At 36.5% G+C, this 18,805-nt stretch overlaps 2 protein-coding genes and 1 long non-coding RNA gene across 9 annotated transcripts in view; 1 reads left to right on the top strand and 2 right to left on the bottom strand.

Annotated features, from left to right (window-relative positions):
* The window catches only part of LOC147840770 (uncharacterized), an 821,899-nt gene that overhangs the window by 741,147 nt on the left and 61,947 nt on the right, over window positions 1-18,805 (top strand). The gene's annotated exons all lie outside the window — the stretch shown is intronic.
* commd5 (COMM domain containing 5) overlaps window positions 1-18,805 on the bottom strand; it is a 432,514-nt gene that overhangs the window by 376,071 nt on the left and 37,638 nt on the right. The window lies entirely within an intron of this gene.
* fam199x (family with sequence similarity 199, X-linked) overlaps window positions 1-18,805 on the bottom strand; it is a 31,067-nt gene that overhangs the window by 7,405 nt on the left and 4,857 nt on the right. For all 7 annotated transcript variants that reach the window (XR_015506767.1, XR_015506766.1, XR_015506765.1 and 4 more), the window contains 4 exon segments: window positions 10,674-10,893; window positions 10,409-10,561; window positions 6,355-6,516; window positions 2,055-2,303 (listed from right to left, as the gene is read on the bottom strand). Coding sequence is in view for 1 of the 7 variants with exons in the window: in NM_001003766.2 (NP_001003766.1) it covers window positions 2,055-2,303; window positions 6,355-6,516; window positions 10,409-10,561; window positions 10,674-10,893 (784 nt within the window). In the remaining 6 variants the exon portion in view is untranslated.

The raw sequence follows: 18,805 nt of genomic DNA on the forward strand, positions 1-18,805 counted from the left end.
GAACAAATAAATGAGTCGTTTGGATTAGGAAAATATAAATACATATTATACGACAATGAAAGTGTTTTTTGATCCTACCACTTTTGAAAATCTTCACCCTGACAAGAGTTTTTAAAAATTTGGCTTTCAGTGACCTGATACTGTGTTTGTGTGCAGAAAAAAGCTGCAATACCCGTGTGTGGACAGCAGGGCCTACGGTTGACTGAATTTGGTCGTAGTTTTGTGTTTTTTTCCATTAACAGCAGTAGTTCAATGTTCTCTGTTCACTCAGCAATCTGTTTGAGAGTTATTTTAACACTTAGTAAGATCAGTGAGAGATGCTAATTTTACTCAGAGGATTTTGTGGTGTATCAATTTGGGTTCCAAAAAAGTCTACTTCAAATAAAGATATCAGTTAAATGGTTAGGTTATGTTTAGATGGGGTATTATGAAAGCAAAAATGAACAGTTGACAAAATATACAAAAAAACTATAGATCACTTGATAGAATTGTTTTATTTGGATGAATGTAAAGACCGCCATGAATATGTTGATATATGTTATATATATTATATATAACGTTTGTTGCGGTTGTGTGCTTGTTGCGATTATTAAGTTGTAGGTGGAGTTTTTCCACATGGCTCGTCCAGGATTGGATGACTACCATGACGTCACTGGGGATTCCCAGTATATAAGGCTGACGGCAATGGCAGTCTGGCTGGTGGTGCTCCGCATGCCAGGATCCATGTACATGCCACAGTGTTTTGTTCCTGTTAACTCTTTGATTCTTTAGTTTTCTAAATGTGATCTAGTTTGTTTATTTTGATACTTTGTTTGTTTTTTGTAGCAGGTAGTGGATTATTTTTCATAGTCACGTTTTGGTATTTATTTAGTTTAGTGAGGAGTGGCCCGGAAGAGTCACCTGTTTTTATTCCTTTAACGGGAGTTGTAGGTAAGATCTGTCCAATTAAAACAGTTATAGTCATGGACCTGTTTTTCTGAGCTGCCCTACCTGTCTACATGATTTTTGTTAAGGTTTTGTTGTCTCTTTTGTGGAAACATTTGATTTATGGAAATTAAAGAGTATCGACGGGACGTCAATTTCTTAATTCAAGCATCTGTGTTCAAATGTTCGGATCAAACCTTGATGTTGTTATTCAAGCCAGTTTTGGGTCGTAACAATATGCTTTTGTGAATAAAAAGTAATTTTTAATATTGTAAAAAATTGTCTTTATTTGGGATGGTTTGCATCTATTTTGTATCCTGAAATCACTTGCTATATTTGTAGTTTATATATAAAATCAATGCTTAGCTTAGTTCACTGTGATCATTATGCAAGGATCGTTATGCATTGCATCCGCTTGTTAAGTGGTGACGTGTTTGTAACGCGTGTAATACTGTTTCCGGGTCCAAGCCGCCATTCAGTTGAGTGGAGAAATCATTCGTTTATGATCACGTTTTATTCCTATCACACATTAAAGTTAACTTTATATAAAATCATAGTGTACACAACAATCTCTGGGCTTGCTGCATAACAAATACCAAAAATGTAACAATTTATAAAAAAATTTATCACTTTCTGGCCATCGGATATTAGGCATGGACATATATATTGCGATCGTGACTTTCGAAAGCATTAAATCGCTTTGTAAACGTTTATTATTACCATTTCATGAGTCTCCCCATTCAGTTGAATAAAGCGCTTGGACCCGGAAGCCACTTCACGTGACGTCACACTTAACACGGGGATAGGACACAGCTTATTCTTAAGTAGGCTATATTCTTTGATTCATAAATTATGTATTTTATAAATGGATTGTTTATAAGCACTAGTCTAAAAAAAGGAGTGGGTGGTTTGTTAGCTGTAAATATCAAATAATTTAAAACCCTATCTATTGTGTTTATAATGGAGTGATGATTGACGTTTAATTGCTTGTTCGTTTAAATGATGATCGATTACAGGATTTTGTGGAAATTTACATCCCTAATGTTAAGACAGCTCAATAGAAGTCATGCTGCCTCTGTAGTCTCGTGTTATTTTTCTTGATGTCATAAAAGAAAAATAGCCTAAAGTACCTTTGAGTCTCGTATTCGCTCTGCGGCAGTGGCCAGGTTTCCATCGCTGTGTGCACGGCTAATATTTGTGGAGGAATTGGAGCCTGTGGAAGCAGTGCTACTGCTGGTACTGCTGACCATGCTGGCATTACTGCTGCTGTGGGCACTCACACCACTGGTGCTGCCATTGCTCGCCATGCTTCTCTTCCAGTTATCCCGTGTCATGTTTGGACGCTGCCGTGGACTGTGCTCACGGATGTAGCTCCTCACCTAAAAGAACAATCAAATTTTTTAAAAATGTTTTAAGATTACTACATCACTGCAAAAAATGCTTTTTCTACTTACGATTTTTTTTGTCTCGTTTATACTCCAGATACACACAAATTCTTAAATCAAGACGCATTTATTAGACAAGCAAAACATATTGTCTCGTTTTAAGAAATAATATGTCAAAATTACATCTGTTTTTCCTCAAAACAAGCAAAATATCATGTCAACAGAGTAAGCAAAATAATCTTATGTCTATTGTTAGGTAAGTTATTTTTAAAAGTAATAGATTTACGCATGGGACGATAACCGTTTTTAAGGTATACCACGGTTTGTAAAAGTCAAGATTTAAAACCGTCAAAATTTTCTGCAATAAAGTTCGTAAGGTAGGTAAAAGATTTTTTTATTGAGTTTTTTTTTTGTTTGTTTGTTTTTTTTGTTTTTTAGGACAACAGTATCTCCAGCAGTAAAGATGTTGTTTTAAATTGTAAAAAAAAAAAATCAAATGAAGCAAATCTGTCTTCATTTCAAACAAATGAAGACAGCAAAAGTCAATAATTAATTTAGCCTGACATGTTTACGGCTCCAAAATATTTAAAATGTATATCAAAATAAAATATACTGAGGTGAAAAGGGAAAAAAAGTTTTTGTTTTTTTACCCAGACATTTAAAAAGAATAGATTTTAGAGCAGTAATTGTAATACTGTGAAACCGTGATATTTTTATCCAAGGTTATCATACCGTCAGATTGCAAGTTACTGACTCTTACTGGAAAATTGTAATCTGATTACATTACTAATTACTTTAAAATAAAGCAGTTGGTAATCTGATTACTTTCTACATGAAGCTACTTTGAAAACATAAAAATATACCTATAAAAATACTAAATAAACTGCAGCTCTTTCAGTAACTTAATTTAGTGTCACTGAAAAGCAATACAATGGGTTGATCACAACAGCTTGACATATTCGAAAGACTTAAAGAGTTCACCTAAAACTTAAAATTCAGTTGTGCCGTCTTTTTTTTTTTACACAACAGAATACATGGAGAAAACTGGATACCTGCAACCTTGTATGCAAAAGCACTGCAGTGTTTGGGTGTTCTGTGTTTGTCTGAGGTAATTAGTCTTACGAAATGAGTATATTCCATACAAAGCATAAAGCTGATCGGTCAGTAACTGCTAAAGGCTGATGTATAATTCTGCGTCAAGCGCACGCGTATGCTACGGCGCAGCCTACACATTGACACATAGCCCTACGCCGTGGCCGTCGCGGATGCGCACCTCTCAAAAAAATTTAACTACACATTGCAATAAAGGGTACCGCAAGCTCTGTGATTGGCCAGCTTGGTAGTGCTGACGAGTCTGGGCGGAACAGAGAGCCACGCGAGCCCAATGGAGCGATTGTTTAAAAGTGTGGAGTCCTGTGAAGGAGCTCCGGATGGAAAGTTTTGTTTTGTGTTTATCTCATGGTTAAAGTTGTTGCACGTCCGCCAGTTCCTTCCTCAAAATGAGCATGTTTGAGCCACTTGTACATTAAGGAAGCATTCAGAAAAAACAAAACACCAGCGAAGAAACTCGACACAGAGGAACATTAACACCTCAACTAGTGTTTCGGAAGTGTTATAGCAGAACAACAGAAACAGCGCGCAGAATTATAAATGCACAGCTACGCGCGTTGCATGGGCCGTGGGTCACGCCGATCACTTGACACAGAAGTATAAACCAGGCTTAACACTTTAGTATCTGTAATCAAATTACCCAAATTTAAAATGTAATACCTTACATTACTGCGATCCTCAAAAATGTAACTTTTTGTTACTGTGGAACGCGTTACACCCAGCTTTGCTTATGTCAAAAGGAAAAACAAGATTATTTTGTTGATTTAATAATTTTAGCATATGGTTTCTCAAGACAATATTTTTTGCTTTCTAGAAAATGCTTCTTGATTTAAACTTTTTTTTTTTTTTTGATGATGATGATGATATTTTTGAATTGGAAAGAAACATGACAATAAAAAAATGTAAGTAAAAAAACATTTTTTTTATGCATTACTATTTAGCATTACTATTACTGATGACCGCTGCTCAAATTAATTGTTCATTTCATGTTTAATTGCGTGATTGATTGAGATAACTGGCAAATATTAAGACTTGAGTACACACTACACATCTTTTGCACAGACATGATGAACAAATGACATAGGAGGAAAAAAAACAATTACTCTGCACAAGAGCATCACAAACAATCCTTGTTTTCTAAAATATAGATTTATATGCTTTTGTTAACATTATGACCAAATCACAAGTCAAAAACACAATCTGAATTGAATATTTAATGGTTTATTAATCACTAGGCCCACAGAGAATCTGCAAGTGCAGAAATTCACAAATTTCCGCAGATTTTTAGGCCATCAAGTTTATTTCTATACTAAAGTAAAAGTGTGTATATATTAATAAAAAAGTCTTTAAAAGACAGAACAAAATAGATTCGATATCCACTATTTAGATTTATTTTGAACACTAAACACACAGGACAATAGCATCTATGGCACAGGTGTCAAACTCAGTTCCAAAAGGGCTGCAGCTCTGCACAGTTTAGTTCCAACCCTAATTAAACACACCTGATCAAACTAATTGAGTCCTTCAGGCTTGTTTGAAACCTACAGGTAAGTGTGTTGGGGCAGGGTTGGAACTAAACTGTGCAGGGCTTCGGCCCTCCAGGAATTGAGTTTGACACCCCTGATCTATGGTGTTTGTTTTATTTGAACAAAACCAAAGTCAAATCTGAACAAACAGTCGAATCTGGGAGATTTGCAAATGTTGGATAAGATGCAAACATCAATGGATATAACTCATTAACAGAATGAGATCATTCTGTGAACAAAGGAAAAAAGGCAATGTTGGTCTAAACTGTGGTCATTTAATGCCACAAAGTATAAAGTTGGCTCCAAATGGCAAATAATTGGTCCATATGCACGTTGCTAAGCACAACTGTGCATCGTGGGGAGGAAATCCCATAACAATTTACCAGTTATTAAAAGATGTTAAAAGACAGAAATGATTATTTAAAAATGTATTATTAAATAGCCCCTATGGATGCGCCGGCCCGGAAAACATTGGAGAGAACCGGGTACTGTGTACTATGGTGTTAGAAACTATTATGTAGCGTTTTTCGGGATGGCCGCCTGGAAGGGAAGGGGGGGGGTGTTTGAAATTACGGGAGTTTTCCAGGATAATTAACAAAATAAGTGGGGTTTGGTTGAAATAATGGGAGTTTTGGTTGAAATTACAGGAGCTGAATATACAGTTTGCTTGAAATTACAGAAGTTTTCTAGAATAAATAACAAAATGGGTGGGTGGCTGGAGATAGGTCTGAAATACGGGAGAATCCTGGGTAAAACAGGAGTATTGGCAGGTATGCTCGCACATACACTACGCACTCTGACAACTTCTATATTGTTGATAAGCTGTGCTGGTTATTTCACTCGGTCTCATGCTGAACGCTGTTAGTGTCAACCAATCGCAACAGGCTGTCATCGGTCCAATCAGCGCAGATTAGCTTTGCACTAACGAGGGGTTTGGGAACAAATAAATCACTAAACGAATCATATGGGAGTCGCTGGGATAATTAGGTAAAATAAATGCATTTTATAAGACAATGAAAGTGTTTTTTGATTTTGCATGCATATTAGGATGTTGTTGGAGACCCTTACAACCAACATATGACCCTATTTAATCTATAATAGGGGCTCTTTAATATCAGAATGAGGTTTGTAAAATTTAGGGGAGGAAAGACACAAAAAAGAACAATTGGTTATCGGTCAAATTTTACAAATATAAAAATGTTTAGCCCTGATGCAGTCTTTTACATCTGAGTGCAACTTGACCACATGAAGAAACTCTTACAAATGCACAAACACCTCATTCAAACACATCGGACATGGCATCATGCGGGATAGTTTTTTTTTTTTTTGTGAGAAATTAGTAGGCTTAACTGAGTCACGTGCCCTAACTAATTTAGAAAAGCATTAGTGTAATTAATGCATATCATTACCTGTTTGAGCTTTTCATCTGTGAGGCAGTTCAGTTCAATGATGAACTCGCTGTCTGTCGGCAATATCTGTGCACTCGGGTCGATGATTTTGATTATATCAAGTTGCTCCCGAAGTCCCATCTCTGTGCTCACTTTTCGACTCAGATATTCAATATATTCCACCTGAAAAACAATCAACAGATGAGTGATTTCGCAACAGTACAATTCACTTAAAAAATAGAATAATACAAACAAAATACAGAGAAAACCAAGGCTAATTTCAAACCATATCATATTATATTATAATTGTGTAATCAAGTCATATTAAAGCCGTTCACATATTGCATCTAAAAAACTATGAAAAGCAAATGGAAAGCTCGAGGCGCATTGCTTCCTTCACCATCTTCAACCCACTCCAGTGGTGTCTGTCATTGCTAAGCAGCCATCAACCATTTTCTCAGAGGATGAAAAACTGAAAAACCATTGCTGCAATTCTGATATCAGTTTTAATGATGGAGAACATTAAAAAACACTGCAGCACACAAAAGCACTGTTTGGGTGCACTGTGTTTTTCTGAGGTAATTATTTTGCCATTATTACTGAAATGAGTAGATTCTATACAGAGTATTGACCTTATTCTTCGTCGACGAGCGGGCGCTGCCATTTGAATCTTTTTGGCTCGAGACTTCAGGTCTCATTCACTTCCATTCATTTTTAGACATTAAAAACTGCTCATTACGCTGCTTGATGTTGCAATTTGATATTTCCTTGTTATATTATTCTACTTTGTCTGTATAGTCATGCAAACATTTGTTTGTAGAGCAAGTAGTTTGACCGTTTTCTGCCGTTTATTATTCCTAGTCATTTCTCCCATAGGCGACTGAATAGGAAGTTCTAAGACAATCGCGAAAACAGGCGCACTTCCGCATTTTAGAATAAGGTCAATAATGCTGATTGGTTAGTTCTAGTCACATAATTCACGGTGCACTCACTGTATTCTGAAAAGTTGACAAGTTGAACCATTTTCTCAGAGGATGACAGACTGACAAACCATTGCTGCAGCTCTGATACAAGTTTTATTTATGGAGAACTGCAGTATTTAGGTGTTCTGTGTTTGTCTGAGATAATTAGTCTACTGTTATTACTGAAACATGTATATTCCATATAAAGTATAAAGCTGATTGGATAGTTCTAGTCACATGACCTAGGTGCGCTCGCTACATTCTAAAAAAGTTGAGATGTTTTCATGTAGGTGTGCCTGGAAAACACATGCGCATCGCTTTGAATTTGCCTCCATTGGAAATAACTTTTCCCATAACTTTTGCAAGCGCAAAACATGCAATATGTGAACAGCTTCTTAGTCATATTATTCATATTTTTCTAATCAAATCAAGGTATTTTGTTTGAATTATAGAGGTGTCTCATGGTTCGGTATCGATTATCATGCCATCGATTCAGTTCGATATCTCTGTGCATCACGGGTGCATTGACGATGCTTTCCATAAACAATTTTATATTTTTCTTCACAGCACAAGAAAAAGGCATGCATATATTTATATTTATCTATTATTTGTGATACAATTTTGTCCTTTTGTACAAGTAGTCAGATATATGAACTGTACCTTTAAAAAGTCAAGTACAGGCACAGAACAACATGAGCATTCATAGCAAATAAACAAATAGAAATATTCCGCTACCTTACTGAGCCATGTCAAGCGAGCTCTTACACCCCTATGGTTGGTCACGCGCTCAACAGAAAGAGCTGCGATTGGCTCTAATGTTCTGGCGCTGTTTACTGATGATAAACACTGATAAACAGCATCGGCTATCACAGCTGATACACGATAGATGCGCAGGGCCGGAATAATGTAAGGGCTAGGTGGGGCTGAAGCCCCAGGGCCAACGGAAGAAGGGAGCCCTTGATTGGCTGAAGATTTAATTTGCGCTATGATGTGGGAAATGCCTCTTTGTGTTATGCTTTCTCTCATTGATAATGCAACGTTTTCCTTTCGGTTCGCTGCTGTTCAAAAACAGTGACGATAGTGCTAAACAGGGGCTCAGAGTGGCTGTAGCCCAATCAGAAAATTGAATAGGTAGGCTAACCAAGCTCGTCATAGAACAAAAAATACAATTCAAACAGTCTTCATCATTAATACACTTGTACTTGTAGTAACAGAAGCTTGGATAGGCGGAATCATGCTGAATAGAATCAAAACTGAAGCGCTGTCTAGGCTGGATGGATACTTTTTATAACTGTCCGTTATATTGTGTGATGGAAGGATTGTGCGGGCGCGCGCCGGTTTGAGTCCAGCTGTAACCGACGCGCGCCCGCAAAATCCTTCCATCGCACAATATATTGGACAGTTAAAAAATATCCATCGTTGCGGCGTATCTCTCAAGTAAACACTCGGTTATGTTTTACAGTAAGTCTAACTGAACCAGTAAGAAGGAAAACTTTTTTTAATGAATGTTTACTTTGCCCCTTTTATGAAAATGACATTAATAATATGAAGCAATGACTTTCATCAGACAATACATCTGATTAAAAAATAAATAAAAATAAAAAAATTAATTAATTAAATAAGGATGCTAGGCTTCTATAACCCAGAAGACCACAATAGGCTATTTTGGATATTTGAAGCATGGATATTAAAGATATTATATCATGAGGAATTTACGGTCAGCTAAAGTTCTAAAGAAACGTTTTAAAGATAAACCCCTATTTAAAATATTTATTATAAAGCACTAATTTAGGAAGTATTGCAAACGTTTTTTGATTTGCTGATTTTTGCAGCTTGTTTGAACTTTAAAGTTCATATTATGTCATTACTTAATGTTGTATACTTGCAGGCCTATTTTAATAAAATAGAAAAATATATATTATAATCAAATATAAATTAAATGGTGTAAAATTAGATAATAATATTAATTAGTAAATTATTATTATTATTATTATTATTATTATTAATAATCATAATAATAATAATAATTATTATTATTATTATTATAAACAACAACAATTTATAAATATGTACTTTTGTGAGGTAAAAAAATTTAAAGGAGGGCCCTTGGATTTGCTATAGATCCAGGGCTTAATCTGCTCAGTCCTCAGCAGACATGCTCGTGTGTGTATCCAGAAGTAACGCTGTAACAGCCGAGAAGTGAGGAAAAAGTCACGCCAACAGGTCAGAGGTCCAAAGCGAGAGAAAGAGAGAAAGGGAGTTTACCTTCATTTTCTCAATCGCAGTGAAATAGGGGCTACTGCTGTTCAGAGTCAGTAAAAAGACTGTCCAGCAAACTCAATAGCAGCTCACAAGAGTTTCTGCGTTTTTAAATGTTTTAATGACTCGCGCTCGCCTCCCTCGCCATAGTAAGCTGCCGCGACATAGCGCATATGAGATAACTGACGTCAATACGTGATAACCGGTTATGATTATTACTGAACCGATACCGAATTGTCCACATCTGCATCACGGTGCACCGAAGAAACAATTCATTTTGACAACCGTAATGAATTAAGAAATTGCTGAGAACGTCTGAGTAGAATCATAAAAAAAAAAAAAAAGATTTGAGCTTATAAGAACAAGCAATTCTATGTCCAATGATTGTGATTTATAATTCTTTTAAATGTTTGTAATAATTAAAACTTTTATCATTATTCAAATGTATTTTATTATTTATTTACATATTATTTATATACTTATGCAATTAGCTTCTATAATGTTTGATTTATATATATAATAAAATAAAGAAATCTTGCTTGGTTAAGTTTTTTTTTTTTTGTAATATTTCGATACAACATTGAATCGTATCGCTGTAACCCTTTAAGATTAACAAAAAACAATAACTAAAATTAAATTTCTCAGCCTCTGATATGTCCCATGTTTAATTATCCATTCATTTATAATTAATTAATTTATTTATTTTAATTAGTAACAGATGCACTATACAGCACTACAAAATAAAAAAAATATTTTTTTGTTCAATAATGGTAAAAACGTACAGACTCTCACATAAGATAACACATACTGTTGCATTTCATATTCTTCACTATCTATAAATGAAATAAACCAACCTGTTCATCATTAGTCATGGCACTCCAGGGCAGCTCGTCCAGATTTCGATGGGGTTTACTTTTTCTTTTGGAAACAAGGCAGGGTGAACTGGGAACGCTGGGTATGATGTCTGACAACACATCACTGCCACTGGCGATGTCACTGCCTGGTAACTACAAACGACAGTGTTTTATTAAGCAAAGTCTTCAACATAATAACCAACGACTATTCTATAAGTTAAGAAAATAACATCAAGCTATATATGAACAAAAACATTTGGCTTACCTGCCACTCAAATTCACTGTCTGACCAATCCCAGTAAGTACTAATGGAGGAGGACACATCACTGCAGACACTGCCTTCCGGGAACAGGTCGAAGGATGTGAGTTCCTGATCATCCAGGAGTGAGTAGCAGTCATCCTGATCGCCCACAGAAACAGAGGAGAAGAGCTCCTCGCTGCACTCTGAACTAGCAACACTGGTGCCGCACGATGTCAGATTCCATCTGCAAAAAGGTGACCAATGTTGACGAAGCTGTTCACACATGACACTGACAGCTCATTTTTATTCATTTTACTGACTAAATAAGTCTATACAATACACAAGACATGTCACTCGTATAGTTTTAAATGGGAAAAAAGTGTAACAGTTAATATGGTAAATGAAGCCCCTCCTACTAGTACAGGAGCCAATCAGGGATTGTTTTAAACTGACGTTTCTCGGGGGGGAAACCTCAGACCAGACATGTGCTTTTACAATAGCTGGGTGGTCAACAAACACAGTAGAATCTCAGCGAATACTTGATTCACAGACATAAGAAATATATCAACATAAGCTTAAAATCTGTGCTTTTCAAAGAAACAATTACACTTGAAAACAAAAGTTTTTTGCGTTTGTAATCTGTATGAAACGAACATGAGGTACAGTCCATCCTGTCAAACGCACATCACATGACAGCAATAACTACTCAAACGGCCACAAACTTGTAAACAAAGAGTCGCTGTCATTTCTGGAGGAGATTCGCCATCAAGAGCAAGTTGTGAATTACTTCAGAAAAGGAAGCAGATCAAAATCTTTCATTAAAGTTATCCTTATTACTTTAATTTGGCCTTTTACTTGCAGGTTTCTGTATGTTTCAGAGTTTAAGGAGATTACGTATTCAATCAATATTATGGATTAATACTGGAGTAATTTAAACCCTTTTCAAACTCACTTTCTAGATGCTCCTAAGACCTTATTTAGCATTCTCCGGTGTCTTTGATTAGGGCTGAAGAGCTAATCCCAGAAGAGCAGTTGACCGCATTTGATAAACCTTGAGCCTTTAAGTGTCTAATGCTATGTCTCGCTGCAAAGGCTGTACCCTCCAGAGAGTTGAGCTGATGTTATCCCTATAGGATTTGTAGGGTACCTTTATTCACAAACGCTGCCAGCAGAGCAACTGCCTGAAGAGACAGTGAGGCAAAAAGTTAGCTGCTTAAGCTTTGGAACAAAAGCCTGAAATGGATCAGAGGTGTAAACTACTCAGGGGTGAAACAAAAACAGACAAACATTACAAAAAGGAAGGCAACATGTTTTAACTTCATCTATCAATATGTATGTATTGTATGTACTGTGTGTTTGTGTTTAAAAATCAGACATTGCAAAATCTTGTTTTTCTCTGATATCCACTCACTGGCCACTTTATTAAAGTACACCTTACTAGTACCGGGTTGGACCTCCTTTCGGCTTCAGAACTGCCTTAATACTTTGTGGCATAGATTCAACAAGGTACTAGAAATATTCCTCAGAGATTTTGGTACATATTGACATGATAGCATCACGCAGTTGCTGAAGATTTGTTGGCTGCACATCCACTATGCGAATCTCCAGTTCCATCACATCCCAAAGGTGCACTATTGGATTGAGTTCTGGTGACTGTGGAGGCCATTTAAGCACAGTGAACTCATTGTTATGTTCAAAAAACCAGTCTGAGATGATTTGCGCTTTATGACATGGTGCGTAGGGCTGTGAAGGTCACCGTGCCAACCGCGTTACCTTGGTGGTCATTTGCCACCGCGTTTTTTTTTTTTTTTGAACAGCAAATATACAATTTAAACATGACATCCAAAAATACAAAAGTAACTAATGACATAAACTAAAAAATAAATTACATAAATCAAACAAATAAAAAGACAATTCAACATAGAGATCTTTACAATGATAATATTTTAACTTAGCCAATTGACAGCAAGAATACTAATCAATTAACTTCAGCTCCTTTGCCACAATAATTGTATTTATACATTTTTCGCTCTTAATATATTGTAGCGATTCTATATACAAATGAAAATCTGTAATAGCAACCTTTAAACAAGGTTGAGTGTCGGTTAACCTGCATTTATGAACATGAAATTTACTGAACAAAATCAAAAGATTCAATAAAAATTCCACAGATATATTGTTTGAAACAAAATAAAAAAATAACGTCAAATTGCAACTAAAACCTGATTTTTTTTTTGACATACAATGAAAGACCTTCCCAAAATGTTTTGGAATATTTAAATCATAAAAAAAGATGAATCGCCACCGCGGTTGTCCATTGCCACCGGCGGTAGTACGTGACATCACGCACTTTAAAACACAAATTACCGTTATGTTGCCAAGTATTACATATCTGTTAAAATATCAATAGGCGCAAGAGATTCAGAGATTAACATTAGATTCAGCAGGTTCAAGTTCAACCATTAATCTTGTTAGAAAACAAAATCTTATATCTGGGAACATTTTGGATTTGTGCCGACCGAGAAAGGTGAATGAATTAATTTGGATTAAGTTTTTTGTAGGTTTTTTTTAAGTGTTAAAGTGTGTTTTAATATTCACTGCTTAGAGTCCAAACACTGAAGAGCAAATCCATCAATACGCAGATCCACGGGTCCCGAACCATGCAAGCCAGTGGCGATTGATGGCGAGGGAAAAAAAGCCATGCAGGCTTTAATCAACTCCTGTCTTCTAAACGCTAAAGCCCAGCTCAGCCAGGTATGGCAAAGCATTTCCAAAATTGGCCAGATACAAAAGAGAAAGTGATAAATGGAAGACATTGACGAGAAATGGAGCAACATATTTGGTAACTAGTTAAGCCGCTAAGCAGTGTAGAGAAACCTGCTTTGCGAGAAATGCAGGCGGCGGAACAGAAGCAAGAAACCCTCTCTCGCATGGTTGTGAAAAAGTAGCCTATCTGTGCATTTGCGTTACAAGCACACCATCTGACAGTGTATTGCTGGAAACATTATAACCCCATTCTTCACTTAAACCGGACAAAGTCAACATGTTAGTTTTTCTGGCAAATAATTTAAAATATGAATATAAAAGGTGGAGAGAACCTACGCTGTTTAAACATCTGACTTATATTGTTACTAGTAGGTTAATATATTTTTTTTTACTTATAATTATTAATATTTATATTATTAGTGATTAGTAAAGTGCCATTTAGGCGATTTGGTAAGTTCTTAAAAATGTAACGTTTAATTGTTATTATTATACGGTTTCAGACCAGTGGTTTAAATTATATTTTATTTTCCTGATTTCTTTTTGTTTTACTTCAAAAAACATAAATGTTTAAAGTTTTGTATTGCATATATATTTTTAAAGATTATCATTCAGCCTACCTGCAGTGCATAGAGGTTGTGTGCTGGGCAAATCCCCTTAACTCATGCTACCCATTTTATTTATGACACTGTAAACTTGACTTCGCAGGCTGATCATCTTTAGACTCAAAAGGTATTTTTAACTTGATACTGCTTCTGCTTAATGGGATGTTTCTTATTACAACTTGTTAGCGAAAATGAAAATGAAGTCAAAATGAAAGCAAACATAAAAAAGGGTTTTGTTTCATCAATTGTATAGTTTAGTTTTAATAATAATGAATATAATAAATTATAATATTGATTATAGTGTAGACTACTGTGCAGAGTCCAACAAAACATTTTTATTAGGTTACTCTAATCGACCTAATCCCTAACTAAAAACGAATGTGAAAATGACAGGCAGTTGTGTCTCTGCTAAAATTAATTTAACGACAAATTTCTTTTGCGTTTTTTTCCCTTTAGAGATCAAGAGAGCTGTATTTAAAGAATTACTTAACTAAAACATGAAAGGAATGGCCAGTTTTTTCCCGTGTGAGTTTAGTGAGTCTCTGTGTCGCGTGCGCATTTTAAAGGCTTCAGGTGCACCCTGACCTGACGTGGGGACCAGGGGCCTCATGTACGAAGACTTGCGTGGAAATCATACTAAAACATTGCATACGCACAAAGCTGTAAATGTGCGTACGCAGAAAAAAATTCAGATGTATGAAACACTGCGTACGCCGAATCTCACGCATATTCTTTTGTACATCCGAATGAACGTGAAACTGAGCGCGCAACATGCACGAGCGCAAAACCCCTCCCTGCCTCCTCCCCCGTATGAATATGCTAATGACTATGTAATGGTAAAACCCAACGAAAAAGCAATGGCAACAGCAAGCAAAAAGAGAAACTTTGAACAGAATGTGAATTGGAGGTGCTGCTTACGGAGGCAGATTGAAGAAAAGCGGTGTTATTTGCAAGTTTGTTCTCCGGAATTAACAACAAAAGAAAAAAAAATAGAGTGGGAGAGTTTAGCTGTTTAGCTGAGAGTTTAGTTTGCGGTTAACACAGTTGGGTCTGAACACTCGCACTGAGTGAATTAAAGAAGAAATAGTGTGGTTTATAAATGTAAATTGTTGCGGCACCCGTAACAGTCTCAGTGGTGCAGCTTGTAAGACACATGCCAACATATTTTGACACGTTCGAGCATGAACTCGGTTCGAATCCAGCGTCTGATGAACTCTTTCTTCTTTTTTCCCCCGCTACATATCAGATTTTGCCAACTATTTATCACGAGAAAGACAAGTAGGAATCATTAATAAGTCTGTGCATCATATTTTATTTGCACATTTATTGAATGGAAATGTTTCTGATTCACGCATGCAAATTCATCTTCAGATAGTGTCTTTATAGCAATGTGCGTGCAGTAGATCGCTCAGATTACATTGGGAAAACAGGCGACCGCTGCAAATTGTGCTTTAATGTTTAGCTGGTCAACTGTATGGTATGGAAACCTTTTATACCTGCTAGATGAACCCGTCTCATACAGCTGCCATTGCAAGGCTCAAAGACACTTTGTAGAGAGGAATTTAACACAACTGCCTCTAGGAGTCGCCAATGGAAATAAAACAGACACGCACAAAAAATGTGCGTACGCCAGCCAGAAAGCTGCCGTGAAGCTGCGAACATTCCCACGTTCAGTTCATTATTAGTAAATCCAAACGTGAGCGATTCTGAGCGTGCACGGCGTACGCAAAGTTTTTGTGCGTACGCAGCATTAATACATGAGGCCTCAGGTCTGCACTATTGCTTTAATTTCATAATTGCATTGCATTTTCATAAGGTTAAATATCAAAATTGATGTTCTAAAAGTAGTAGGAATGACGGGAGTGTTAGTAATTAATGACAGAAAGAACTTTCACTTTTGAGTGAACTTCTGTCACGTGTTATTTTAGTATGATAAAATAGAATAGATTTTATTGAATAGAATAAAATTATGAAAAACGCATTCAAGACTACACACATGAAATATAACATTCTTAAAACTTCAACAAGCCAATTTCAGAAATCTCATTTGCAGTCAAATAAGCATTTATTTTTGCAAATAGAAAAAAGATTAAAGCTATCTGGATTGGCAAGAGAGCCTTCTACTTTATAATCTGTTAACTTTCACAACAGTTTAAATCTGTCTTTACAGCATTAATGAACAAGTGGCTTTATCAGATCTGTTTAGCAATCTGTCCAATGCATTTGATAGCATAAACATTATTGAGCAAGTCTGGGGTAAGATGGAGAAGGAGGCATTAAAGATGAATTCAAAGAAACTTGATGAAGACAGGGAGTCCTGCAAGAATGCTTTCATTGCCATTCCAGATGACTTTATTAATAAGTTATTTTTAGTCATTGCAGAGATGTATGGATGCAGACGTCCAATCTAATGAAGGTCATAGACAATAGTTTTTTTTTCACTGCACCATGCCTTTATAAAAATCAAGGCATGATCACATTTTGTTTTGGCAAAAAAAGCTTACTCTAGAGGCCTTTTCATATACGCCACTTCTGATACCAAATGATTGACTAGAAGTCAAGTTATTATTTATTTTTCCTAAAACTTGGATAAGCAACAAGACTTTTGTCAAGTAGTGAATGGGGTATATGCCGAGCTAGTGTGTTTCACATACTGATAAACTTCCGGTGACCTGTTATTGTGAGGTTTTTTTTTTCCATTTCATACAATTCCTTTTACACCATCGATGTTGTAATGTAATTCAAATACAATCAGTTAAATAGACTTTGGCATTCATTTAGTAGCTCAAGCGTAAAACAAGACAAAAAGCTGTTTGCTCGCACGCGCCTGTCAGAATCGGCAAGCTAGCGCAGAAGCTCCATTGAATATACTGGGGTAAAATAAATGGTCATAATTTAAAGACATGGCAGGGGAAAATGTAATTTAATAAAGTGCTTTTTGTACAATCTGAGACCCACTTTATATCGGACATCACGTGGCCAGTGGAGATCGCTGATTTTTAAAGAAAACAGACCTTAAACGTGCTGATTTTGCATTGGAATACAATTCACCAGAAACGATTAACCCAGGTTACTGGCAAATTAAAAGTCCTATTAGCATGCTTCGTCATATACCCTATACCCCACTAAGTCTATGATCTTGTAACCACAACCTTCTTCAAATTTCGCAAGGGATTATAATAGGTTTGAATGATGCTCAATTTATTGTTGGTTTTATTTTGAAATTGTATGCTTCGTACTGAGAAACTTTTATTTTGAAACTTACCTCCCTGCATTGTTAGTTCCGGTGAGAAAGCTCAGAAAAAAGTGTGCAAAAGAACGGAAAGAGATTGCTACTTTACTGATGACAGAAAGTCTCATTTCATGAGAAAAGGGTCATCGTTGAATGCTTTAGCACTCTCCGAAGACGCACAAGGTTAGTGTTGGCAGAATGTTGTGTGTGTGTTTTAGCCTTGTGTGGAAGCATTTAGAATATAATGGTGAGCAGCTAATGCCGAGTTCAGACTGCATGATTTTCAAAGTAGTCGTGTCACAGATATTTTCACACTGCATGACTATCTGGGCTAGCGTTTCGTCGCTGCTTTGCTTACACTGCAAGATGGATCTGCGACAGGGGGTTTCACATTGCATCACTTTACAATAGGAAAAATCGCCGACAACTACGTTCAAACTATGTCTCACAGCCAAAAACACGTAATATCTTTTTTTATTAACTACATAACAAGAAAGAAGCCTTTAGTAGGGTAGAAAATTTACATTGTTTGCTCACCTGGGTTTCAAGGGAATTATCATATTTCTCCTCAACTTTTTTTTATAACTTTCTGTATGAAACGTCAAACAGACACAGATGCTCCTGTCAAAACTCCATTTCTTGGTTCCAAATAAACTGAAAATTAGCCCTTTTAACTTCTCCCTCAACCTCCCACTGTGATTTCAGGCACTTGTCTGCGATTTCTCAAAACCTGTCGGTGAGTCAAAATCGGGGCTAAAATCATGCAGTCTGAACTCGGCATAAGTTTACATTAAGCTAATACATGAACTATTGTAATAATGTATTTTTTGTTGTATTCTGTTTAGCTCTTACGTTGGTGTTTTATTTAATAAAACAATAAAACTATCAGTTAAATTCTTGATCATCTATTGGGGAGGACGCTACAACCACTGATCAACACAATTTAATCGAATGACCTATTTACAGCCGGAAATGGCATATTTCGCCTAAAGGTGACAAGCTTGCACCCCTGTAGATGAGTCAGATAAGGAAGTCATTCAAAATCTGTACTGTTAAGATGCTTTAAAGAACAAGGTTGGGCAACACCGGTCTGTCCTGTTATTCCCAAAATAAAAGAGATCTCTAACCCAGCTACAATCTTGCATGCCTCGGTTTCAACCTTACTCTAACACAGCTCATCAAAGTGCAAAATACAAAGACTACAACATACACAAGACTTGTCACACGTATAGTTTTAAATAAGGAAAAGTGTAACAGTCAATATGGTAAATAAAGCCCCACCTTCTAGTACAGGAGCCAATCATTGAGCACTATAGACTGAAGGCTGATTTATACTTCTGCATCAAACGCCGGTGTATGCTACGGCGCTGACGCATAGCCCTTCGCTGTGGCCGTCGGCGTCACTGACGTGCACCTCTCAAAAAATGTAACTACACGTCGCAATGACGCATAGCGCAAGCTCTGTGATTGGTCGGCTTGGTAGCGCTGACAAGTCTGGGCAGGACCGAGAGCCGCGTGAATGGTGCGAGCCTGATGGAGCGATTGTTTACAAGTGT

Source organism: Danio rerio, chromosome 14 (assembly GCF_052040795.2).
Source record: "Danio rerio strain M-AB ecotype USA chromosome 14, GRCz13ab, whole genome shotgun sequence".
In the NCBI taxonomy this organism is placed as follows: Eukaryota; Metazoa; Chordata; class Actinopteri; order Cypriniformes; family Danionidae; genus Danio; species Danio rerio.